General features: G+C 35.4%; 1 protein-coding gene across 1 annotated transcript in view; it reads right to left on the reverse strand.

Moving 5' to 3' along the window:
• Positions 1–1620: 1620 nt before the first annotated feature.
• Positions 1621–27600, reverse strand: part of LOC148315701 (uncharacterized) — a 537087-nt gene continuing 511107 nt past the window's right edge. Inside the window, exon 4 of the mRNA XM_088287403.1 lies at positions 1621–1624. Within this exon, the coding sequence (XP_088143529.1) occupies positions 1621–1624 (4 nt within the window). The remainder of the gene's footprint in view (positions 1625–27600) is intronic.

Raw genomic sequence — 27600 nt, forward strand, 5'->3', positions numbered from 1 at the left:
GCATTTTTACACTCTATAAATGTGGAAATTTACATTGGAAACGTTTGGTTTAGCTGTTATAAAAGTTTGTTTTTTTAGTGCTGTAAATGCATTTTCAGCTCGCGCTGTACACATTTGCTATGTGAGGCATTATCTCATAAGGGAAATACTGGACAATCAAATTAATGACTGCCCAGGCTTCAGGATGTCTTTTTACACTATATAAAGGTGGAAATTTACATTGGAAACGTTTGGTTTAGCTGTTATAAAAGTTTGGTTTTTTAGTGCTGAAAATGCATTTTCAGCTCGCACTGTACACATTTGCTATGTGAGGCATTATCTCATAAGGGAAATACTGGACAATCAAATTAATGACTTCCCAGGCTTCAGGATGCCTTTTTACACTCTATAAATGTGGAAATTTACATTGGAAACGTTTGGTTTAGCTGTTAATGAAGTTTCGTTTTTTTAGTGCTGAAAATTCATTGTCTGCTGGCGCTGTACACTTTTTCTAAGTGTTGCAATATCTCATGAAGGAAATACTGGACAATCAAATTAATGACTTTCCAGGCTTCAGGATGCCTTTCTACACTATATAAAGGTGGAAATTTACATTGGAAACGTTTGGTTTAGCTGTTATAAAAGTTTGGTTTTTTAGTGCTGTAAATGCATTTTCAGCTCGCGCTGTACACATTTGCTATGAGAGGCATTATCTCATAAGGGAAATATTGGACAATCAAATTAATGACTGCCCAGGCTTCAGGATGTCTTTTTACACTATATAAAGGTGGAAATTTACATTGGAAACGTTTAGTTTAGCTGTTAATGAAGTTTCGTTTTTTTAGTGCTGGAAATTCATTGTCTGCTGGCGCTGTACACTTTTTCTAAGTGTTGCAATATCTCATGAAGGAAATACTGGACAATCAAATTAATGACTTTCCAGGCTTCAGGATGCCTTTCTACACTATATAAAGGTGGAAATTTACATTGGAAACGTTTGGTTTAGCTGTTATAAAAGTTTGTTTTTTTAGTGCTGTAAATGCATTTTCAGCTCGCACTGTACACATTTGCTATGAGAGGCATTATCTCATAAGGGAAATATTGGACAATCAAATTAATGACTGCCCAGGCTTCAGGATGTCTTTTTACACTATATAAAGGTGGAAATTTACATTGGAAACGTTTGGTTTAGCTGTTATAAAAGTTTGTTTTTTTAGTGCTGTAAATGCATTTTCAGCTCGCACTGTACACATTTGCTATGAGAGGCATTATCTCATAAGGGAAATATTGGACAATCAAATTAATGACTGCCCAGGCTTCAGGATGTCTTTTTACACTATATAAAGGTGGAAATTTACATTGGAAACGTTTACTTTAGCTGTTAATGAAGTTTCGTTTATTTAGTGCTGAAAATTCATTGTCTGCTGGCGCTGTACACTTTTTCTAAGTGTTGCAATATCTCATGAAGGAAATACTGGACAATCAAATTAATGACTTTCCAGGCTTCAGGATGCCTTTCTACACTATATAAAGGTGGAAATTTACATTGGAAACGTTTGGTTTAGCTGTTATAAAAGTTTGTTTTTTTAGTGCTGTAAATGCATTTTCAGCTCGCGCTGTACACATTTGCTATGTGAGGCATTATCTCATAAGGGAAATACTGGACAATCAAATTAATGACTGCCCAGGCTTCAGGATGTCTTTTTACACTATATAAAGGTGGAAATTTACATTGGAAACGTTTGGTTTAGCTGTTATAAAAGTTTGGTTTTTTAGTGCTGAAAATGCATTTTCAGCTCGCACTGTACACATTTGCTATGTGAGGCATTATCTCATAAGGGAAATACTGGACAATCAAATTAATGACTTCCCAGGCTTCAGGATGCCTTTTTACACTCTATAAATGTGGAAATTTACATTGGAAACGTTTGGTTTAGCTGTTAATGAAGTTTCGTTTTTTTAGTGCTGAAAATTCATTGTCTGCTGGCGCTGTACACTTTTTCTAAGTGTTGCAATATCTCATGAAGGAAATACTGGACAATCAAATTAATGACTTTCCAGGCTTCAGGATGCCTTTCTACACTATATAAAGGTGGAAATTTACATTGGAAACGTTTGGTTTAGCTGTTATAAAAGTTTGGTTTTTTAGTGCTGTAAATGCATTTTCAGCTCGCGCTGTACACATTTGCTATGAGAGGCATTATCTCATAAGGGAAATATTGGACAATCAAATTAATGACTGCCCAGGCTTCAGGATGTCTTTTTACACTCTATAAAGGTGGAAATTTACATTGGAAACGTTTGGTTTAGCTGTTATAAAAGTTTGGTTTTTTAGTGCTGTAAATGCATTTTCAGCTCGCGCTGTACACATTTGCTATGAGAGGCATTATCTCATAAGGGAAATATTGGACAATCAAATTAATGGCTGCCCAGGCTTCAGGATGTCTTTTTACACTATATAAAGGTGGAAATTTACATTGGAAACGTTTAGTTTAGCTGTTAATGAAGTTTCGGTTTTTTAGTGCTGAAAATTCATTGTCTGCTGGCGCTGTACACTTTTTCTAAGTGTTGCAATATCTCATGAAGGAAATACTGGACAATCAAATTAAAGACTTTCCAGGCTTCAGGATGCCTTTTTACACTATATAAAGGTGGAAATTTACATTGGAAACGTTTGGTTTAGCTGTTATAAAAGTTTGGTTTTTTAGTGCTGTAAATGCATTTTCAGCTCGCGCTGTACACATTTGCTATGAGAGGCATTATCTCATAAGGGAAATATTGGACAATCAAATTAATGACTGCCCAGGCTTCAGGATGTCTTTTTACACTATATAAAGGTGGAAATTTACATTGGAAACATTTAGTTTAGCTGTTAATGAAGTTTCGTTTTTTTAGTGCTGAAAATTCATTGTCTGCTGGCGCTGTACACTTTTTCTAAGTGTTGCAATATCTCATGAAGGAAATACTGGACAATCAAATTAATGACTTTCCAGGCTTCAGGATGCCTTTCTACACTATATAAAGGTGGAAATTTACATTGGAAACGTTTGGTTTAGCTGTTATAAAAGTTTGGTTTTTTAGTGCTGTAAATGCATTTTCAGCTCGCGCTGTACACATTTGCTATGAGAGGCATTATCTCATAAGGGAAATATTGGACAATCAAATTAATGACTGCCCAGGCTTCAGGATGTCTTTTTACACTATATAAAGGTGGAAATTTACATTGGAAACGTTTGGTTTAGCTGTTATAAAAGTTTGGTTTTTTAGTGCTGTAAATGCATTTTCAGCTCGCGCTGTACACATTTGCTATGAGAGGCATTATCTCATAAGGGAAATATTGGACAATCAAATTAATGGCTGCCCGGGCTTCAGGATGTCTTTTTACACTATATAAAGGTGGAAATTTACATTGGAAACGTTTAGTTTAGCTGTTAATGAAGTTTCGTTTTTTTAGTGCTGAAAATTCATTGTCTGCTGGCGCTGTACACTTTTTCTAAATGTTGCAATATCTCATGAAGGAAATACTGGACAATCAAATTAATGACTTTCCAGGCTTCAGGATGCCTTTCTACACTATATAAAGGTGGAAATTTACATTGGAAACGTTTGGTTTAGCTGTTATAAAAGTTTGGTTTTTTAGTGCTGTAAATGCATTTTCAGCTCGCGCTGTACACATTTGCTATGAGAGGCATTATCTCATAAGGGAAATATTGGACAATCAAATTAATGACTGCCCAGGCTTCAGGATGTCTTTTTACACTATATAAAGGAGGAAATTTACATTGGAAACGTTTGGTTTAGGTGTTATAAAAGTTTGGTTTTTTAGTGCTGAAAATGCATTTTCAGCTCGCGCTGTACACATTTGCAATGAGAGGCATTATCTCATAAGGGAAATACTGGACAATCAAATTAATGACTTCCCAGGCTTCAGGATGCCTTTTTACACTCTATAAATGTGGAAATTTACATTGGAAACGTTTGGTTTAGCTGTTAATGAAGTTTCGTTTTTTTTAGTGTTGAAAATTCGTTGTCTGCTGGCGCTGTACACTTTTTCTAAGTGTTGCAATATCTCATGAAGGAAATACTGGACAATCAAATTAATGACTTTCCAGGCTTCAGGATGCCTTTCTACACTATATAAAGGTGGAAATTTACATTGGAAACGTTTGGTTTAGCTGTTATAAAAGTTTGGTTTTTTAGTGCTGTAAATGCATTTTCAGCTCGCGCTGTACACATTTGCTATGAGAGGCATTATCTCATAAGGGAAATATTGGACAATCAAATTAATGACTGCCCAGGCTTCAGGATGTCTTTTTACACTATATAAAGGTGGAAATTTACATTGGAAACGTTTAGTTTAGCTGTTAATGAAGTTTCGTTTTTTTAGTGCTGAAAATTCATTGTCTGCTGGCGCTGTACACTTTTTCTAAGTGTTGCAATATCTCATGAAGGAAATACTGGACAATCAAATTAATGACTTTCCAGGCTTCAGGATGCCTTTCTACACTATATAAAGGTGGAAATTTACATTGGAAACGTTTGGTTTAGCTGTTATAAAAGTTTGGTTTTTTAGTGCTGTAAATGCATTTTCAGCTCGCGCTGTACACATTTGCTATGAGAAGCATTATCTCATAAGGGAAATATTGGACAATCAAATTAATGACTGCCCAGGCTTCAGGATGTCTTTTTACACTATATAAGGGTGGAAATTTACATTGGAAACGTTTAGTTTAGCTGTTAATGAAGTTTCGTTTTTTTAGTGCTGAAAATTCATTGTCTGCTGGCGCTGTACACTTTTTCTAAGTGTTGCAATATCTCATGAAGGAAATACTGGACAATCAAATTAATGACTTTCCAGGCTTCAGGATGCCTTTCTACACTATATAAAGGTGGAAATTTACATTGGAAACGTTTGGTTTAGCTGTTAATGAAGTTTCGTTTTTTTAGTGCTGAAAATTCATTGTCTATTGGCGCTGTACACTTTTTCTAAGTGTTGCAATATCTCATGAAGGAAATACTGGACAATCAAATTAATGACTTTCCAGGCTTCAGGATGCCTTTCTACACTATATAAAGGTGGAAATGTACATTGGAAACGTTTGGTTTAGCTGTTATAAAAGTTTGGTTTTTTAGTGCTGTAAATGCATTTTCAGCTCGCGCTGTACACATTTGCTATGAGAGGCATTATCTCAGAAGGGAAATATTGGACAATCAAATTAATGACTGCCCAGGCTTCAGGATGTCTTTTTACACTATATAAAGGTGGAAATTTACATTGGAAACGTTTGGTTTAGCTGTTATAAAAGTTTGGTTTTTTTAGTGCTGAAAATGCATTTTCAGCTCGCACTGTACACATTTGCTATGTGAGGCATTATCTCATAAGGGAAATACTGGACAATCAAATTAATGACTGCCCAGGCTTCAGGATGTCTTTTTACACTATATAAAGGTGGAAATTTACATTGGAAACGTTTGGTTTAGCTGTTATAAAAGTTTGGTTTTTTAGTGCTGAAAATGCATTTTCAGCTCGCACTGTACACATTTGCTATGTGAGGCATTATCTCATAAGGGAAATACTGGACAATCAAATTAATGACTTCCCAGGCTTCAGGATGCCTTTTTACACTCTATAAATGTGGAAATTTACATTGGAAACGTTTGGTTTAGCTGTTAATGAAGTTTCGTTTTTTTAGTGCTGAAAATTCATTGTCTGCTGGCGCTGTACACTTTTTCTAAGTGTTGCAATATCTCATGAAGGAAATACTGGACAATCAAATTAATGACTTTCCAGGCTTCAAGATGCCTTTCTACACTATATAAAGGTGGAAATTTACATTGGAAACGTTTGGTTTAGCTGTTATAAAAGTTTGGTTTTTTAGTGCTGAAAATGCATTTTCAGCTCGCGCTGTACACATTTGCTATGAGAGGCATTATCTCATAAGGGAAATATTGGACAATCAAATTAATGACTGCCCAGGCTTCAGGATGTCTTTTTACACTATATAAGGGTGGAAATTTACATTGGAAACGTTTAGTTTAGCTGTTAATTAAGTTTCGTTTTTTTAGTGCTGAAAATTCATTGTCTGCTGGCGCTGTACACTTTTTCTAAGTGTTGCAATATCTCATGAAGGAAATACTGGACAATCAAATTAATGACTTTCCAGGCTTCAGGATGCCTTCTACACTATATAAAGGTGGAAATGTACATTGGAAACGTTTGGTTTAGCTGTTATAAAAGTTTGGTTTTTTAGTGCTGTAAATGCATTTTCAGCTCGCGCTGTACACATTTGCTATGAGAGGCATTATCTCAGAAGGGAAATATTGGACAATCAAATTAATGACTGCCCAGGCTTCAGGATGTCTTTTTACACTATATAAAGGTGGAAATTTACATTGGAAACGTTTGGTTTAGCTGTTATAAAAGTTTGGGTTTTTTAGTGCTGAAAATGCATTTTCAGCTCGCACTGTACACATTTGCTGTGTGAGGCATTATCTCATAAGGGAAATACTGGACAATCAAATTAATGACTGCCCAGGCTTCAGGATGTCTTTTTACACTATATAAAGGTGGAAATTTACATTGGAAACGTTTGGTTTAGCTGTTATAAAAGTTTGGTTTTTTAGTGCTGAAAATGCATTTTCAGCTCGCACTGTACACATTTGCTATGTGAGGCATTATCTCATAAGGGAAATACTGGACAATCAAATTAATGACTTCCCAGGCTTCAGGATGCCTTTTTACACTCTATAAATGTGGAAATTTACATTGGAAACGTTTGGTTTAGCTGTTAATGAAGTTTCGTTTTTTTAGTGCTGAAAATTCATTGTCTGCTGGCGCTGTACACTTTTTCTAAGTGTTGCAATATCTCATGAAGGAAATACTGGACAATCAAATTAATGACTTTCCAGGCTTCAGGATGCCTTTCTACACTATATAAAGGTGGAAATTTACATTGGAAACGTTTGGTTTAGCTGTTATAAAAGTTTGGTTTTTTAGTGCTGTAAATGCATTTTCAGCTCGCGCTGTACACATTTGCTATGAGAGGCATTATCTCATAAGGGAAATATTGGACAATCAAATTAATGACTGCCCAGGCTTCAGGATGTCTTTTTACACTATATAAGGGTGGAAATTTACATTGGAAACGTTTAGTTTAGCTGTTAATGAAGTTTCGTTTTTTTAGTGCTGAAAATTCATTGTCTGCTGGCGCTGTACACTTTTTCTAAGTGTTGCAATATCTCATGAAGGAAATACTGGACAATCAAATTAATGACTTTCCAGGCTTCAGGATGCCTTTCTACACTATATAAAGGTGGAAATGTACATTGGAAACGTTTGGTTTAGCTGTTATAAAAGTTTGGTTTTTTAGTGCTGTAAATGCATTTTCAGCTCGCGCTGTACACATTTGCTATGAGAGGCATTATCTCAGAAGGGAAATATTGGACAATCAAATTAATGACTGCCCAGGCTTCAGGATGTCTTTTTACACTATATAAAGGTGGAAATTTACATTGGAAACGTTTGGTTTAGCTGTTATAAAAGTTTGTTTTTTTTAGTGCTGAAAATGCATTTTCAGCTCGCACTGTACACATTTGCTGTGTGAGGCATTATCTCATAAGGGAAATACTGGACAATCAAATTAATGACTTCCCAGGCTTCAGGATGCCTTTTTACACTCTATAAATGTGGAAATTTACATTGGAAACGTTTGGTTTAGCTGTTAATGAAGTTTCGTTTTTTTAGTGCTGAAAATTCATTGTCTGCTGGCGCTGTACACTTTTTCTAAGTGTTGCAATATCTCATGAAGGAAATACTGGACAATCAAATTAATGACTTTCCAGGCTTCAGGATGCCTTTCTACACTATATAAAGGTGGAAATTTACATTGGAAACGTTTGGTTTAGCTGTTATAAAAGTTTGGTTTTTTAGTGCTGTAAATGCATTTTCAGCTCGCGCTGTACACATTTGCTATGTGAGGCATTATCTCATAAGGGAAATACTGGACAATCAAATTAATGACTGCCCAGGCTTCAGGATGCCTTTTTACACTCTATAAATGTGGAAATTTACATTGGAAACGTTTGGTTTAGCTGTTAATGAAGTTTCGTTTTTTTAGTGCTGAAAATTCATTGTCTGCTGGCGCTGTACACTTTTTCTAAGTGTTGCAATATCTCATGAAGGAAATACTGGACAATCAAATTAATGACTTTCCAGGCTTCAGGATGCCTTTCTACACTATATAAAGGTGGAAATTTACATTTGAAACGTTTGGTTTAGCTGTTATAAAAGTTTGGTTTTTTAGTGCTGTAAATGCATTTTCAGCTCGCGCTGTACACATTTGCTATGAGAGGCATTATCTCATAAGGGAAATATTGGACAATCAAATTAATGACTGCCCAGGCTTCAGGATGTCTTTTTACACTATATAAAGGTGGAAATTTACATTGGAAACGTTTGGTTTAGCTGTTATAAAAGTTTGTTTTTTTAGTGCTGAAAATGCATTTTCAGCTCGCACTGTACACATTTGCTATGTGAGGCATTATCTCCTAAGGGAAATACTGGACAATCAAATTAATGACTTCCCAGGCTTCAGGATGCCTTTTTACACTCTATAAATGTGGAAATTTACATTGGAAACGTTTGGTTTAGCTGTTAATGAAGTTTCGTTTTTTTAGTGCTGAAAATTCATTGTCTGCTGGCGCTGTACACTTTTTCTAAGTGTTGCAATATCTCATGAAGGAAATACTGGACAATCAAATTAATGACTTTCCAGGCTTCAGGATGCCTTTCTACACTATATAAAGGTGGAAATTTACATTGGAAACGTTTGGTTTAGCTGTTAATGAAGTTTCGTTTTTTTTAGTGCTGAAAATTCATTGTCTGCTGGCGCTGTACACTTTTTCTAAGTGTTGCAATATCTCATGAAGGAAATACTGGACAATCAAATTAATGACTTTCCAGGCTTCAGGATGCCTTTCTACACTATATAAAGGTGGAAATTTACATTGGAAACGTTTGGTTTAGCTGTTATAAAAGTTTGTTTTTTTAGTGCTGTAAATGCATTTTCAGCTCGCGCTGTACACATTTGCTATGAGAGGCATTATCTCATAAGGGAAATATTGGACAATCAAATTAATGACTGCCCAGGCTTCAGGGTGTCTTTTTACACTATATAAAGGTGGAAATTTACATTGGAAACGTTTGGTTTAGCTGTTATAAAAGTTTGTTTTTTTAGTGCTGTAAATGCATTTTCAGCTCGCGCTGTACACATTTGCTATGAGAGGCATTATCTCATAAGGGAAATATTGGACAATCAAATTAATGGCTGCCCAGGCTTCAGGATGTATTTTTACACTATATAAAGGTGGAAATTTACATTGGAAACGTTTAGTTTAGCTGTTAATGAAGTTTCGTTTTTTTAGTGCTGAAAATTCATTGTCTGCTGGCGCTGTACACTTTTTCTAAGTGTTGCAATATCTCATGAAGGAAATACTGGACAATCAAATTAATGACTTTCCAGGCTTCAGGATGCCTTTCTACACTATATAAAGGTGGAAATTTACATTGGAAACGTTTGTTTTAGCTGTTATAAATAGTTTGTTTTTTTAGTGCTGTAAATGCATTTTCAGCTCGCACTGTACACATTTGCTATGTGAGGCATTATCTCATAAGGGAAATACTGGACAATCAAATTAATGACTTCCCAGGCTTCAGGATGCCTTTTTACACTCTATAAATGTGGAAAATTACATTGGAAACGTTTGGTTTAGCTGTTAATGAAGTTTCGTTTTTTTAGTGCTGAAAATTCATTGTCTGCTGGCGCTGTACACTTTTTCTAAGTGTTGCAATATCTCATGAAGGAAATACTGGACAATCAAATTAATGACTTTCCAGGCTTCAGGATGCCTTTCTACACTATATAAAGGTGGAAATTTACATTGGAAACGTTTGGTTTAGCTGTTATAAAAGTTTGGTTTTTTAGTGCTGTAAATGCATTTTCAGCTCGCGCTGTACACATTTGCTATGAGAGGCATTATCTCATAAGGGAAATATTGGACAATCAAATTAATGACTGCCCAGGCTTCAGGATGTCTTTTTACACTATATAAGGGTGGAAATTTACATTGGAAACGTTTAGTTTAGCTGTTAATGAAGTTTCGTTTTTTTAGTGCTGAAAATTCATTGTCTGCTGGCGCTGTACACTTTTTCTAAGTGTTGCAATATCTCATGAAGGAAATACTGGACAATCAAATTAATGACTTTCCAGGCTTCAGGATGCCTTTCTACACTATATAAAGGTGGAAATGTACATTGGAAACGTTTGGTTTAGCTGTTATAAAAGTTTGGTTTTTTAGTGCTGTAAATGCATTTTCAGCTCGCGCTGTACACATTTGCTATGAGAGGCATTATCTCATAAGGGAAATATTGGACAATCAAATTAATGACTGCCCAGGCTTCAGGATGTCTTTTTACACTATATAAAGGTGGAAATTTACATTGGAAACGTTTGGTTTAGCTGTTATAAAAGTTTGGTTTTTTTAGTGCTGAAAATGCATTTTCAGCTCGCACTGTCCACATTTGCTATGTGAGGCATTATCTCATAAGGGAAATACTGGACAATCAAATTAATGACTGCCCAGGCTTCAGGATGTCTTTTTACACTATATAAAGGTGGAAATTTACATTTGAAACGTTTGGTTTAGCTGTTATAAAAGTTTGGTTTTTTAGTGCTGTAAATGCATTTTCAGCTCGCGCTGTACACATTTGCTATGAGAGGCATTATCTCATAAGGGAAATATTGGACAATCAAATTAATGACTGCCCAGGCTTCAGGATGTCTTTTTACACTATATAAAGGTGGAAATTTACATTGGAAACGTTTGGTTTAGCTGTTATAAAAGTTTGGTTTTTTAGTGCTGAAAATGCATTTTCAGCTCGCACTGTACACATTTGCTATGTGAGGCATTATCTCATAAGGGAAATACTGGACAATCAAATTAATGACTTCCCAGGCTTCAGGATGCCTTTTTACACTCTATAAATGTGGAAATTTACATTGGAAACGTTTGGTTTAGCTGTTAATGAAGTTTCGTTTTTTTAGTGCTGAAAATTCATTGTCTGCTGGCGCTGTACACTTTTTCTAAGTGTTGCAATATCTCATGAAGGAAATACTGGACAATCAAATTAATGACTTTCCAGGCTTCAGGATGCCTTTCTACACTATATAAAGGTGGAAATTTACATTGGAAACGTTTGGTTTAGCTGTTAATGAAGTTTCGTTTTTTTTAGTGCTGAAAATTCATTGTCTGCTGGCGCTGTACACTTTTTCTAAGTGTTGCAATATCTCATGAAGGAAATACTGGACAATCAAATTAATGACTTTCCAGGCTTCAGGATGCCTTTCTACACTATATAAAGGTGGAAATTTACATTGGAAACGTTTGGTTTAGCTGTTATAAAAGTTTGGTTTTTTAGTGCTGTAAATGCATTTTCAGCTCGCGCTGTACACATTTGCTATGAGAGGCATTATCTCATAAGGGAAATATTGGACAATCAAATTAATGACTGCCCAGGCTTCAGGATGTCTTTTTACACTATATAAAGGTGGAAATTTACATTGGAAACGTTTGGTTTAGCTGTTATAAAAGTTTGTTTTTTTAGTGCTGTAAATGCATTTTCAGCTCGCGCTGTACACATTTGCTATGAGAGGCATTATCTCATAAGGGAAACATTGGACAATCAAATTAATGGCTGCCCAGGCTTCAGGATGTCTTTTTACACTATATAAAGGTGGACATTTACATTGGAAACGTTTAGTTTAGCTGTTAATGAAGTTTCGTTTTTTTAGTGCTGAAAATTCATTGTCTGCTGGCGCTGTACACTTTTTCTAAGTGTTGCAATATCTCATGAAGGAAATACTGGACAATCAAATTAATGACTTTCCAGGCTTCAGATGCCTTTCTACACTATATAAAGGTGGAAATTTACATTGGAAACGTTTGGTTTAGCTGTTATAAATAGTTTGTTTTTTTAGTGCTGTAAATGCATTTTCAGCTCGCACTGTACACATTTGCTATGTGAGGCATTATCTCATAAGGGAAATACTGGACAATCAAATTAATGACTGCCCAGGCTTCAGGATGTCTTTTTACACTATATAAAGGTGGAAATTTACATTGGAAACGTTTGGTTTAGCTGTTATAAAAGTTTGGTTTTTTAGTGCTGAAAATGCATTTTCAGCTCGCACTGTACACATTTGCTATGTGAGGCATTATCTCATAAGGGAAATACTGGACAATCAAATTAATGACTTCCCAGGCTTCAGGATGCCTTTTTACACTCTATAAATGTGGAAATTTACATTGGAAACGTTTGGTTTAGCTGTTAATGAAGTTTCGTTTTTTTAGTGCTGAAAATTCATTGTCTGCTGGCGCTGTACACTTTTTCTAAGTGTTGCAATATCTCATGAAGGAAATACTGGACAATCAAATTAATGACTTTCCAGGCTTCAGGATGCCTTTCTACACTATATAAAGGTGGAAATTTACATTGGAAACGTTTGGTTTAGCTGTTATAAAAGTTTGGTTTTTTAGTGCTGTAAATGCATTTTCAGCTCGCGCTGTACACATTTGCTATGAGAGGCATTATCTCATAAGGGAAATATTGGACAATCAAATTAATGACTGCCCAGGCTTCAGGATGTCTTTTTACACTATATAAAGGTGGAAATTTACATTGGAAACGTTTAGTTTAGCTGTTAATGAAGTTTCGTTTTTTTAGTGCTGGAAATTCATTGTCTGCTGGCGCTGTACACTTTTTCTAAGTGTTGCAATATCTCATGAAGGAAATACTGGACAATCAAATTAAAGACTTTCCAGGCTTCAGGATGCCTTTTTACACTATATAAAGGTGGAAATTTACATTGGAAACGTTTGGTTTAGCTGTTATAAAAGTTTGGTTTTTTAGTGCTGTAAATGCATTTTCAGCTCGCGCTGTACACATTTGCTATGAGAGGCATTATCTCATAAGGGAAATATTGGACAATCAAATTGATGACTGCCCAGGCTTCAGGATGTCTTTTTACACTATATAAAGGTGGAAATTTACATTGGAAACGTTTGGTTTAGCTGTTATAAAAGTTTGGTTTTTTAGTGCTGAAAATGCATTTTCAGCTCGCACTGTACACATTTGCTATGTGAGGCATTATCTCATAAGGGAAATACTGGACAATCAAATTAATGACTTCCCAGGCTTCAGGATGCCTTTTTACACTCTATAAATGTGGAAATTTACATTGGAAACGTTTGGTTTAGCTGTTAATGAAGTTTCGTTTTTTTAGTGCTGAAAATTCATTGTCTGCTGGCGCTGTACACTTTTTCTAAGTGTTGCAATATCTCATGAAGGAAATACTGGACAATCAAATTAATGACTTTCCAGGCTTCAGGATGCCTTTCTACACTATATAAAGGTGGAAATTTACATTGGAAACGTTTGGTTTAGCTGTTATAAATAGTTTGTTTTTTTAGTGCTGTAAATGCATTTTCAGCTCGCACTGTACACATTTGCTATGTGAGGCAATATCTCATAAGGGAAATACTGGACAATCAAATTAATGACTTCCCAGGCTTCAGGATGCCTTTTTACACTCTATAAATGTGGAAAATTACATTGGAAACGTTTGGTTTAGCTGTTAATGAAGTTTCGTTTTTTTAGTGCTGAAAATTCATTGTCTGCTGGCGCTGTACACTTTTTCTAAGTGTTGCAATATCTCATGAAGGAAATACTGGACAATCAAATTAATGACTTTCCAGGCTTCAGGATGCCTTTCTACACTATATAAAGGTGGAAATGTACATTGGAAACGTTTGGTTTAGCTGTTATAAAAGTTTGGTTTTTTAGTGCTGTAAATGCATTTTCAGCTCGCGCTGTACACATTTGCTATGAGAGGCATTATCTCATAAGGGAAATATTGGACAATCAAATAATGACTGCCCAGGCTTCAGGATGTCTTTTTACACTATATAAAGGTGGAAATTTACATTGGAAACGTTTGGTTTAGCTGTTATAAAAGTTTGTTTTTTTTAGTGCTGAAAATGCATTTTCAGCTCGCACTGTCCACATTTGCTATGTGAGGCATTATCTCATAAGGGAAATACTGGACAATCAAATTAATGACTGCCCAGGCTTCAGGATGTCTTTTACACTATATAAAGGTGGAAATTTACATTTGAAACGTTTGGTTTAGCTGTTATAAAAGTTTGGTTTTTTAGTGCTGTAAATGCATTTTCAGCTCGCGCTGTACACATTTGCTATGAGAGGCATTATCTCATAAGGGAAATATTGGACAATCAAATTAATGACTGCCCAGGCTTCAGGATGTCTTTTTACACTATATAAAGGTGGAAATTTACATTGGAAACGTTTGGTTTAGCTGTTATAAAAGTTTGGTTTTTTAGTGCTGAAAATGCATTTTCAGCTCGCACTGTACACATTTGCTATGTGAGGCATTATCTCATAAGGGAAATACTGGACAATCAAATTAATGACTTCCCAGGCTTCAGGATGCCTTTTTACACTCTATAAATGTGGAAATTTACATTGGAAACGTTTGGTTTAGCTGTTAATGAAGTTTCGTTTTTTTAGTGCTGAAAATTCATTGTCTGCTGGCGCTGTACACTTTTTCTAAGTGTTGCAATATCTCATGAAGGAAATACTGGACAATCAAATTAATGACTTTCCAGGCTTCAGGATGCCTTTCTACACTATATAAAGGTGGAAATTTACATTGGAAACGTTTGGTTTAGCTGTTAATGAAGTTTCGTTTTTTTTAGTGCTGAAAATTCATTGTCTGCTGGCGCTGTACACTTTTTCTAAGTGTTGCAATATCTCATGAAGGAAATACTGGACAATCAAATTAATGACTTTCCAGGCTTCAGGATGCCTTTCTACACTATATAAAGGTGGAAATTTACATTGGAAACGTTTGGTTTAGCTGTTATAAAAGTTTGGTTTTTTAGTGCTGTAAATGCATTTTCAGCTCGCGCTGTACACATTTGCTATGAGAGGCATTATCTCATAAGGGAAATATTGGACAATCAAATTAATGGCTGCCCAGGCTTCAGGATGTCTTTTTACACTATATAAAGGTGGAAATTTACATTGGAAACGTTTAGTTTAGCTGTTAATGAAGTTTCGTTTTTTTAGTGCTGAAAATTCATTGTCTGCTGGCGCTGTACACTTTTTCTAAGTGTTGCAATATCTCATGAAGGAAATACTGGACAATCAAATTAATGACTTTCCAGGCTTCAGATGCCTTTCTACACTATATAAAGGTGGAAATTTACATTGGAAACGTTTGGTTTAGCTGTTATAAATAGTTTGTTTTTTTAGTGCTGTAAATGCATTTTCAGCTCGCGCTGTACACATTTGCTATGAGAGGCATTATCTCATAAGGGAAATATTGGACAATCAAATTAATGACTGCCCAGGCTTCAGGATGTCTTTTTACACTATATAAGGGTGGAAATTTACATTGGAAACGTTTAGTTTAGCTGTTAATGAAGTTTCGTTTTTTTAGTGCTGAAAATTCATTGTCTGCTGGCGCTGTACACTTTTTCTAAGTGTTGCAATATCTCATGAAGGAAATACTGGACAATCAAATTAATGACTTTCCTGGCTTCAGGATGCCTTTCTACACTATATAAAGGTGGAAATTTACATTGGAAACGTTTGGTTTAGCTGTTATAAAAGTTTGGTTTTTTAGTGCTGTAAATGCATTTTCAGCTCGCGCTGTACACATTTGCTATGAGAGGCATTATCTCAGAAGGGAAATATTGGACAATCAAATTAATGACTGCCCAGGCTTCAGGATGTCTTTTTACACTATATAAAGGTGGAAATTTACATTGGAAACGTTTGGTTTAGCTGTTATAAAAGTTTGGTTTTTTTAGTGCTGAAAATGCATTTTCAGCTCGCACTGTACACATTTGCTGTGTGAGGCATTATCTCATAAGGGAAATACTGGACAATCAAATTAATGACTGCCCAGGCTTCAGGATGTCTTTTTACACTATATAAAGGTGGAAATTTACATTGGAAACGTTTGGTTTAGCTGTTATAAAAGTTTGGTTTTTTAGTGCTGAAAATGCATTTTCAGCTCGCACTGTACACATTTGCTATGAGAGGCATTATCTCATAAGGGAAATATTGGACAATCAAATTAATGACTGCCCAGGCTTCAGGATGTCTTTTTACACTATATAAAGGTGGAAATTTACATTGGAAACGTTTGGTTTAACTGTTATAAAAGTTTGGTTTTTTTAGTGCTGAAAATGCATTTTCAGCTCGCACTGTACACTTTTGCTGTGTGAGGCATTATCTCATAATGGAAATACTGGACAATCAAATTAATGACTGCCCAGGCTTCAGGATGTCTTTTTACACTATATAAAGGTGGAAATTTACATTGGAAACGTTTGGTTTAGCTGTTATAAAAGTTTGGTTTTTTAGTGCTGAAAATGCATTTTCAGCTCGCACTGTACACATTTGCTATGTGAGGCATTATCTCATAAGGGAAATACTGGACAATCAAATTAATGACTTCCCAGGCTTCAGGATGCCTTTTTACACTCTATAAATGTGGAAATTTACATTGGAAACGTTTGGTTTAGCTGTTAATGAAGTTTCGTTTTTTTAGTGCTGAAAATTCATTGTCTGCTGGCGCTGTACACTTTTTCTAAGTGTTGCAATATCTCATGAAGGAAATACTGGACAATCAAATTAATGACTTTCCAGGCTTCAGGATGCCTTTCTACACTATATAAAGGTGGAAATTTACATTGGAAACGTTTGGTTTAGCTGTTATAAATGTTTGGTTTTTTAGTGCTGTAAATGCATTTTCAGCTCGCGCTGTACACATTTGCTATGAGAAGCATTATCTCATAAGGGAAATATTGGACAATCAAATTAATGACTGCCCAGGCTTCAGGATGTCTTTTTACACTATATAAGGGTGGAAATTTACATTGGAAACGTTTAGTTTAGCTGTTAATGAAGTTTCGTTTTTTTAGTGCTGAAAATTCATTGTCTGCTGGCGCTGTACACTTTTTCTAAGTGTTGCAATATCTCATGAAGGAAATACTGGACAATCAAATTAATGACTTTCCAGGCTTCAGGATGCCTTTCTACACTATATAAAGGTGGAAATGTACATTGGAAACGTTTGGTTTAGCTGTTATAAAAGTTTGGTTTTTTAGTGCTGTAAATGCATTTTCAGCTCGCGCTGTACACATTTGCTATGAGAGGCATTATCTCAGAAGGGAAATATTGGACAATCAAATTAATGACTGCCCAGGCTTCAGGATGTCTTTTTACACTATATAAAGGTGGAAATTTACATTGGAAACGTTTGGTTTAGCTGTTATAAAAGTTTGGTTTTTTTAGTGCTGAAAATGCATTTTCAGCTCGCACTGTACACATTTGCTATGTGAGGCATTATCTCATAAGGGAAATACTGGACAATCAAATTAATGACTGCCCAGGCTTCAGGATGTCTTTTTACACTATATAAAGGTGGAAATTTACATTGGAAACGTTTGGTTTAGCTGTTAATGAAGTTTCGTTTTTTTAGTGCTGAAAATTCATTGTCTGCTGGCGCTGTACACTTTTTCTAAGTGTTGCAATATCTCATGAAGGAAATACTGGACAATCAAATTAATGACTTTCCAGGCTTCAGGATGCCTTTCTACACTATATAAAGGTGGAAATGTACATTGGAAACGTTTGGTTTAGCTGTTATAAAAGTTTGGTTTTTTAGTGCTGTAAATGCATTTTCAGCTCGCGCTGTACACATTTGCTATGAGAGGCATTATCTCATAAGGGAAATATTGGACAATCAAATTAATGACTGCCCAGGCTTCAGGATGTCTTTTTACACTATATAAAGGTGGAAATTTACATTGGAAACGTTTGGTTTAGCTGTTATAAAAGTTTGGTTTTTTAGTGCTGAAAATGCATTTTCAGCTCGCACTGTACACATTTGCTATGTGAGGCATTATCTCATAAGGGAAATACTGGACAATCAAATTAATGACTTCCCAGGCTTCAGGATGCCTTTTTACACTCTATAAATGTGGAAATTTACATTGGAAACGTTTGGTTTAGCTGTTAATGAAGTTTCGTTTTTTTAGTGCTGAAAATTCATTGTCTGCTGGCGCTGTACACTTTTTCTAAGTGTTGCAATATCTCATGAAGGAAATACTGGACAATCAAATTAATGACTTTCCAGGCTTCAGGATGCCTTTCTACACTATATAAAGGTGGAAATTTACATTGGAAACGTTTGGTTTAGCTGTTAATGAAGTTTCGTTTTTTTTAGTGCTGAAAATTCATTGTCTGCTGGCGCTGTACACTTTTTCTAAGTGTTGCAATATCTCATGAAGGAAATACTGGACAATCAAATTAATGACTTTCCAGGCTTCAGGATGCCTTTCTACACTATATAAAGGTGGAAATTTACATTGGAAACGTTTGGTTTAGCTGTTATAAAAGTTTGTTTTTTTAGTGCTGTAAATGCATTTTCAGCTCGCGCTGTACACATTTGCTATGAGAGGCATTATCTCATAAGGGAAATATTGGACAATCAAATTAATGACTGCCCAGGCTTCAGGATGTCTTTTTACACTATATAAAGGTGGAAATTTACATTGGAAACGTTTGGTTTAGCTGTTATAAAAGTTTGTTTTTTTAGTGCTGTAAATGCATTTTCAACTCGCGCTGTACACATTTGCTATGAGAGGCATTATCTCATAAGGGAAATATTGGACAATCAAATTAATGGCTGCCCAGGCTTCAGGATGTATTTTTACACTATATAAAGGTGGAAATTTACATTGGAAACGTTTAGTTTAGCTGTTAATGAAGTTTCGTTTTTTTAGTGCTGAAAATTCATTGTCTGCTGGCGCTGTACACTTTTTCTAAGTGTTGCAATATCTCATGAAGGAAATACTGGACAATCAAATTAATGACTTTCCAGGCTTCAGGATGCCTTTCTACACTATATAAAGGTGGAAATTTACATTGGAAACGTTTGGTTTAGCTGTTATAAATAGTTTGTTTTTTTAGTGCTGTAAATGCATTTTCAGCTCGCACTGTACACATTTGCTATGTGAGGCAATATCTCATAAGGGAAATACTGGACAATCAAATTAATGACTTCCCAGGCTTCAGGATGCCTTTTTACACTCTATAAATGTGGAAAATTACATTGGAAACGTTTGGTTTAGCTGTTAATGAAGTTTCGTTTTTTTAGTGCTGAAAATTCATTGTCTGCTGGCGCTGTACACTTTTTCTAAGTGTTGCAATATCTCATGAAGGAAATACTGGACAATCAAATTAATGACTTTCCAGGCTTCAGGATGCCTTTCTACACTATATAAAGGTGGAAATTTACATTGGAAACGTTTGGTTTAGCTGTTATAAAAGTTTGGTTTTTTAGTGCTGTAAATGCATTTTCAGCTCGCGCTGTACACATTTGCTATGAGAGGCATTATCTCATAAGGGAAATATTGGACAATCAAATTAATGACTGCCCAGGCTTCAGGATGTCTTTTTACACTATATAAGGGTGGAAATTTACATTGGAAACGTTTAGTTTAGCTGTTAATGAAGTTTCGTTTTTTTAGTGCTGAAAATTCATTGTCTGCTGGCGCTGTACACTTTTTCTAAGTGTTGCAATATCTCATGAAGGAAATACTGGACAATCAAATTAATGACTTTCCAGGCTTCAGGATGCCTTTCTACACTATATAAAGGTGGAAATGTACATTGGAAACGTTTGGTTTAGCTGTTATAAAAGTTTGGTTTTTTAGTGCTGTAAATGCATTTTCAGCTCGCGCTGTACACATTTGCTATGAGAGGCATTATCTCATAAGGGAAATATTGGACAATCAAATAATGACTGCCCAGGCTTCAGGATGTCTTTTTACACTATATAAAGGTGGAAATTTACATTGGAAACGTTTGGTTTAGCTGTTATAAAAGTTTGTTTTTTTTAGTGCTGAAAATGCATTTTCAGCTCGCACTGTCCACATTTGCTATGTGAGGCATTATCTCATAAGGGAAATACTGGACAATCAAATTAATGACTGCCCAGGCTTCAGGATGTCTTTTACACTATATAAAGGTGGAAATTTACATTTGAAACGTTTGGTTTAGCTGTTATAAAAGTTTGGTTTTTTAGTGCTGTAAATGCATTTTCAGCTCGCGCTGTACACATTTGCTATGAGAGGCATTATCTCATAAGGGAAATATTGGACAATCAAATTAATGACTGCCCAGGCTTCAGGATGTCTTTTTACACTATACAAAGGTGGAAATTTACATTGGAAACGTTTGGTTTAGCTGTTATAAAAGTTTGGTTTTTTAGTGCTGAAAATGCATTTTCAGCTCGCACTGTACACATTTGCTATGTGAGGCATTATCTCATAAGGGAAATACTGGACAATCAAATTAATGACTTCCCAGGCTTCAGGATGCCTTTTTACACTCTATAAATGTGGAAATTTACATTGGAAACGTTTGGTTTAGCTGTTAATGAAGTTTCGTTTTTTTAGTGCTGAAAATTCATTGTCTGCTGGCGCTGTACACTTTTTCTAAGTGTTGCAATATCTCATGAAGGAAATACTGGACAATCAAATTAATGACTTTCCAGGCTTCAGGATGCCTTTCTACACTATATAAAGGTGGAAATTTACATTGGAAACGTTTGGTTTAGCTGTTAATGAAGTTTCGTTTTTTTTAGTGCTGAAAATTCATTGTCTGCTGGCGCTGTACACTTTTTCTAAGTGTTGCAATATCTCATGAAGGAAATACTGGACAATCAAATTAATGACTTTCCAGGCTTCAGGATGCCTTTCTACACTATATAAAGGTGGAAATTTACATTGGAAACGTTTGGTTTAGCTGTTATAAAAGTTTGGTTTTTTAGTGCTGTAAATGCATTTTCAGCTCGCGCTGTACACATTTGCTATGAGAGGCATTATCTCATAAGGGAAATATTGGACAATCAAATTAATGGCTGCCCAGGCTTCAGGATGTCTTTTTACACTATATAAAGGTGGAAATTTACATTGGAAACGTTTAGTTTAGCTGTTAATGAAGTTTCGTTTTTTTAGTGCTGAAAATTCATTGTCTGCTGGCGCTGTACACTTTTTCTAAGTGTTGCAATATCTCATGAAGGAAATACTGGACAATCAAATTAATGACTTTCCAGGCTTCAGATGCCTTTCTACACTATATAAAGGTGGAAATTTACATTGGAAACGTTTGGTTTAGCTGTTATAAATAGTTTGTTTTTTTAGTGCTGTAAATGCATTTTCAGCTCGCACTGTACACATTTGCTATGTGAGGCATTATCTCATAAGGGAAATACTGGACAATCAAATTAATGACTTCCCAGGCTTCAGGATGCCTTTTTACACTCTATAAATGTGGAAATTTACATTGGAAACGTTTGGTTTAGCTGTTAATGAAGTTTCGTTTTTTTAGTGCTGAAAATTCATTGTCTGCTGGCGCTGTACACTTTTTCTAAGTGTTGCAATATCTCATGAAGGAAATACTGGACAATCAAATTAATGACTTTCCAGGCTTCAGGATGCCTTTCTACACTATATAAAGGTGGAAATGTACATTGGAAACGTTTGGTTTAGCTGTTATAAAAGTTTGGTTTTTTAGTGCTGTAAATGCATTTTCAGCTCGCGCTGTACACATTTGCTATGAGAGGCATTATCTCAGAAGGGAAATATTGGACAATCAAATTAATGACTGCCCAGGCTTCAGGATGTCTTTTTACACTATATAAAGGTGGAAATTTACATTGGAAACGTTTGGTTTAGCTGTTATAAAAGTTTGGTTTTTTTAGTGCTGAAAATGCATTTTCAGCTCGCACTGTACACATTTGCTATGTGAGGCATTATCTCATAAGGGAAATACTGGACAATCAAATTAATGACTGCCCAGGCTTCAGGATGTCTTTTTACACTATATAAAGGTGGAAATTTACATTGGAAACGTTTGGTTTAGCTGTTAATGAAGTTTCGTTTTTTTAGTGCTGAAAATTCATTGTCTGCTGGCGCTGTACACTTTTTCTAAGTGTTGCAATATCTCATGAAGGAAATACTGGACAATCAAATTAATGACTTTCCAGGCTTCAGGATGCCTTTCTACACTATATAAAGGTGGAAATGTACATTGGAAACGTTTGGTTTAGCTGTTATAAAAGTTTGGTTTTTTAGTGCTGTAAATGCATTTTCAGCTCGCGCTGTACACATTTGCTATGAGAGGCATTATCTCAGAAGGGAAATATTGGACAATCAAATTAATGACTGCCCAGGCTTCAGGATGTCTTTTTACACTATATAAAGGTGGAAATTTACATTGGAAACGTTTGGTTTAGCTGTTATAAAAGTTTGGTTTTTTTAGTGCTGAAAATGCATTTTCAGCTCGCACTGTACACATTTGCTATGTGAGGCATTATCTCATAAGGGAAATACTGGACAATCAAATTAATGACTGCCCAGGCTTCAGGATGTCTTTTTACACTATATAAAGGTGGAAATTTACATTGGAAACGTTTGGTTTAGCTGTTATAAAAGTTTGGTTTTTTAGTGCTGAAAATGCATTTTCAGCTCGCACTGTACACATTTGCTATGTGAGGCATTATCTCATAAGGGAAATACTGGACAATCAAATTAATGACTTCCCAGGCTTCAGGATGCCTTTTTACACTCTATAAATGTGGAAATTTACATTGGAAACGTTTGGTTTAGCTGTTAATGAAGTTTCGTTTTTTTAGTGCTGAAAATTCATTGTCTGCTGGCGCTGTACACTTTTTCTAAGTGTTGCAATATCTCATGAAGGAAATACTGGACAATCAAATTAATGACTTTCCAGGATTCAAGATGCCTTTCTACACTATATAAAGGTGGAAATTTACATTGGAAACGTTTGGTTTAGCTGTTATAAAAGTTTGGTTTTTTAGTGCTGAAAATGCATTTTCAGCTCGCGCTGTACACATTTGCTATGAGAGGCATTATCTCATAAGGGAAATATTGGACAATCAAATTAATGACTGCCCAGGCTTCAGGATGTCTTTTTACACTATATAAGGGTGGAAATTTACATTGGAAACGTTTAGTTTAGCTGTTAATTAAGTTTCGTTTTTTTAGTGCTGAAAATTCATTGTCTGCTGGCGCTGTACACTTTTTCTAAGTGTTGCAATATCTCATGAAGGAAATACTGGACAATCAAATTAATGACTTTCCAGGCTTCAGGATGCCTTCTACACTATATAAAGGTGGAAATGTACATTGGAAACGTTTGGTTTAGCTGTTATAAAAGTTTGGTTTTTTAGTGCTGTAAATGCATTTTCAGCTCGCGCTGTACACATTTGCTATGAGAGGCATTATCTCAGAAGGGAAATATTGGACAATCAAATTAATGACTGCCCAGGCTTCAGGATGTCTTTTTACACTATATAAAGGTGGAAATTTACATTGGAAACGTTTGGTTTAGCTGTTATAAAAGTTTGGTTTTTTTAGTGCTGAAAATGCATTTTCAGCTCGCACTGTACACATTTGCTGTGTGAGGCATTATCTCATAAGGGAAATACTGGACAATCAAATTAATGACTGCCCAGGTTTCAGGATGTCTTTTTACACTATATAAAGGTGGAAATTTACATTGGAAACGTTTGGTTTAGCTGTTATAAAAGTTTGGTTTTTTAGTGCTGAAAATGCATTTTCAGCTCGCACTGTACACATTTGCTATGTGAGGCATTATCTCATAAGGGAAATACTGGACAATCAAATTAATGACTTCCCAGGCTTCAGGATGCCTTTTTACACTCTATAAATGTGGAAATTTACATTGGAAACGTTTGGTTTAGCTGTTAATGAAGTTTCGTTTTTTTAGTGCTGAAAATTCATTGTCTGCTGGCGCTGTACACTTTTTCTAAGTGTTGCAATATCTCATGAAGGAAATACTGGACAATCAAATTAATGACTTTCCAGGCTTCAGGATGCCTTTCTACACTATATAAAGGTGGAAATTTACATTGGAAACGTTTGGTTTAGCTGTTATAAAAGTTTGGTTTTTTAGTGCTGTAAATGCATTTTCAGCTCGCGCTGTACACATTTGCTATGAGAGGCATTATCTCATAAGGGAAATATTGGACAATCAAATTAATGACTGCCCAGGCTTCAGGATGTCTTTTTACACTATATAAGGGTGGAAATTTACATTGGAAACGTTTAGTTTAGCTGTTAATGAAGTTTCGTTTTTTTAGTGCTGAAAATTCATTGTCTGCTGGCGCTGTACACTTTTTCTAAGTGTTGCAATATCTCATGAAGGAAATACTGGACAATCAAATTAATGACTTTCCAGGCTTCAGGATGCCTTTCTACACTATATAAAGGTGGAAATGTACATTGGAAACGTTTGGTTTAGCTGTTATAAAAGTTTGGTTTTTTAGTGCTGTAAATGCATTTTCAGCTCGCGCTGTACACATTTGCTATGAGAGGCATTATCTCAGAAGGGAAATATTGGACAATCAAATTAATGACTGCCCAGGCTTCAGGATGTCTTTTTACACTATATAAAGGTGGAAATTTACATTGGAAACGTTTGGTTTAGCTGTTATAAAAGTTTGTTTTTTTTAGTGCTGAAAATGCATTTTCAGCTCGCACTGTACACATTTGCTGTGTGAGGCATTATCTCATAAGGGAAATACTGGACAATCAAATTAATGACTGCCCAGGCTTCAGGATGTCTTTTTACACTATATAAAGGTGGAAATTTACATTGGAAACGTTTGGTTTAGCTGTTATAAAAGTTTGTTTTTTTAGTGCTGAAAATGCATTTTCAGCTCGCACTGTACACATTTGCTATGTGAAGCATTATCTCATAAGGGAAATACTGGACAATCAAATTAATGACTTCCCAGGCTTCAGGATGCCTTTTTACACTCTATAAATGTGGAAATTTACATTGGAAACGTTTGGTTTAGCTGTTAATGAAGTTTCGTTTTTTTAGTGCTGAAAATTCATTGTCTGCTGGCACTGTACACTTTTTCTAAGTGTTGCATAATCTCATGAAGGAAATACTGGACAATCAAATTAATGACTTTCCAGGCTTCAGGGTGCCTTTTATACACTATATAAAGGTGGAAATTTACATTGGAAACGTTTGGTTTAGCTGTTATAAAAGTTTGGTTTTTTAGTGCTGTAAATGCATTTTCAGCTCGCGCTGTACACATTTGCTATGAGAGGCATTATCTCATAAGGGAAATATTGGACAATCAAATTAATGACTGCCCAGGCTTCAGGATGTCTTTTTACACTATATAAGGGTGGAAATTTACATTGGAAACGTTTAGTTTAGCTGTTAATGAAGTTTCGTTTTTTTAGTGCTTGAAAATTCATTGTCTGTTGGCGCTGTACACTTTATCTAAGTGTTGCAATATCTCATGAAGGAAATACTGGACAATCAAATTAATGACTTTCCAGGCTTCAGGATGCCTTTCTACACTCTATAAAGGTGGAAATGTACATTGGAAACGTTTGGTTTAGCTGTTATAAAAGTTTGGTTTTTTAGTGCTGTAAATGCATTTTCAGCTCGCGCTGTACACATTTGCTATGAGAGGCATTATCTCAGAAGGGAAATATTGGACAATCAAATTAATGACTGCCCAGGCTTCAGGATGTCTTTTTACACTATATAAAGGTGGAAATTTACATTGGAAACGTTTGGTTTAGCTGTTATAAAAGTTTGGTTTTTTTAGTGCTGAAAATGCATTTTCAGCTCGCACTGTACACATTTGCTGTGTGAGGCATTATCTCATAAGGGAAATACTGGACAATCAAATTAATGACTGCCCAGGCTTCAGGATGTCTTTTTACACTATATAAAGGTGGAAATTTACATTGGAAACGTTTGGTTTAGCTGTTATAAAAGTTTGGTTTTTTAGTGCTGAAAATGCATTTTCAGCTCGCACTGTACACATTTGCTATGTGAGGCATTATCTCATAAAGGAAATACTGGACAATCAAATTAATGACTTCCCAGGCTTCAGGATGCCTTTTTACACTCTATAAATGTGGAAATTTACATTGGAAACGTTTGGTTTAGCTGTTAATGAAGTTTCGTTTTTTTAGTGCTGAAAATTCATTGTCTGCTGGCGCTGTACACTTTTTCTAAGTGTTGCAATATCTCATGAAGGAAATACTGGACAATCAAATTAATGACTTTCCAGGCTTCAGGATGCCTTTCTACACTATATAAAGGTGGAAATTTACATTGGAAACGTTTGGTTTAGCTGTTATAAAAGTTTGGTTTTTTAGTGCTGTAAATGCATTTTCAGCTCGCGCTGTACACATTTGCTATGAGAAGCATTATCTCATAAGGGAAATATTGGACAATCAAATTAATGACTGCCCAGGCTTCAGGATGTCTTTTTACACTATATAAGGGTGGAAATTTACATTGGAAACGTTTAGTTTAGCTGTTAATGAAGTTTCGTTTTTTTAGTGCTGAAAATTCATTGTCTGCTGGCGCTGTACACTTTTTCTAAGTGTTGCAATATCTCATGAAGGAAATACTGGACAATCAAATTAATGACTTTCCAGGCTTCAGGATGCCTTTCTACACTATATAAAGGTGGAAATGTACATTGGAAACGTTTGGTTTAGCTGTTATAAAAGTTTGGTTTTTTAGTGCTGTAAATGCATTTTCAGCTCGCGCTGTACACATTTGCTATGAGAGGCATTATCTCAGAAGGGAAATATTGGACAATCAAATTAATGACTGCCCAGGCTTCAGGATGTCTTTTTACACTATATAAAGGTGGAAATTTACATTGGAAACGTTTGGTTTAGCTGTTATAAAAGTTTGGTTTTTTTAGTGCTGAAAATGCATTTTCAGCTCGCACTGTACACATTTGCTGTGTGAGGCATTATCTCATAAGGGAAATACTGGACAATCAAATTAATGACTGCCCAGGCTTCAGGATGTCTTTTTACACTATATAAAGGTGGAAATTTACATTGGAAACGTTTGGTTTAGCTGTTATAAAAGTTTGGTTTTTTAGTGCTGAAAATGCATTTTCAGCTCGCACTGTACACATTTGCTATGTGAGGCATTATCTCATAAGGGAAATACTGGACAATCAAATTAATGACTTCCCAGGCTTCAGGATGCCTTTTTACACTCTATAAATGTGGAAATTTACATTGGAAACGTTTGGTTTAGCTGTTAATGAAGTTTCGTTTTTTTAGTGCTGAAAATTCATTGTCTGCTGGCGCTGTACACTTTTTCTAAGTGTTGCAATATCTCATGAAGGAAATACTGGACAATCAAATTAATGACTTTCCAGGCTTCAGGATGCCTTTCTACACTATATAAAGGTGGAAATTTACATTGGAAACGTTTGGTTTAGCTGTTATAAAAGTTTGGTTTTTTAGTGCTGTAAATGCATTTTCAGCTCGCGCTGTACACATTTGCTATGAGAGGCATTATCTCATAAGGGAAATATTGGACAATCAAATTAATGACTGCCCAGGCTTCAG

This window comes from Idiotropiscis lumnitzeri, unplaced genomic scaffold, assembly GCF_059441095.1.
Source record: "Idiotropiscis lumnitzeri isolate Australia: NSW breed Sydney's pygmy pipehorse unplaced genomic scaffold, RoL_Ilum_1.0 HiC_scaffold_53, whole genome shotgun sequence".
Classification (NCBI taxonomy): domain Eukaryota; kingdom Metazoa; phylum Chordata; class Actinopteri; order Syngnathiformes; family Syngnathidae; genus Idiotropiscis; species Idiotropiscis lumnitzeri.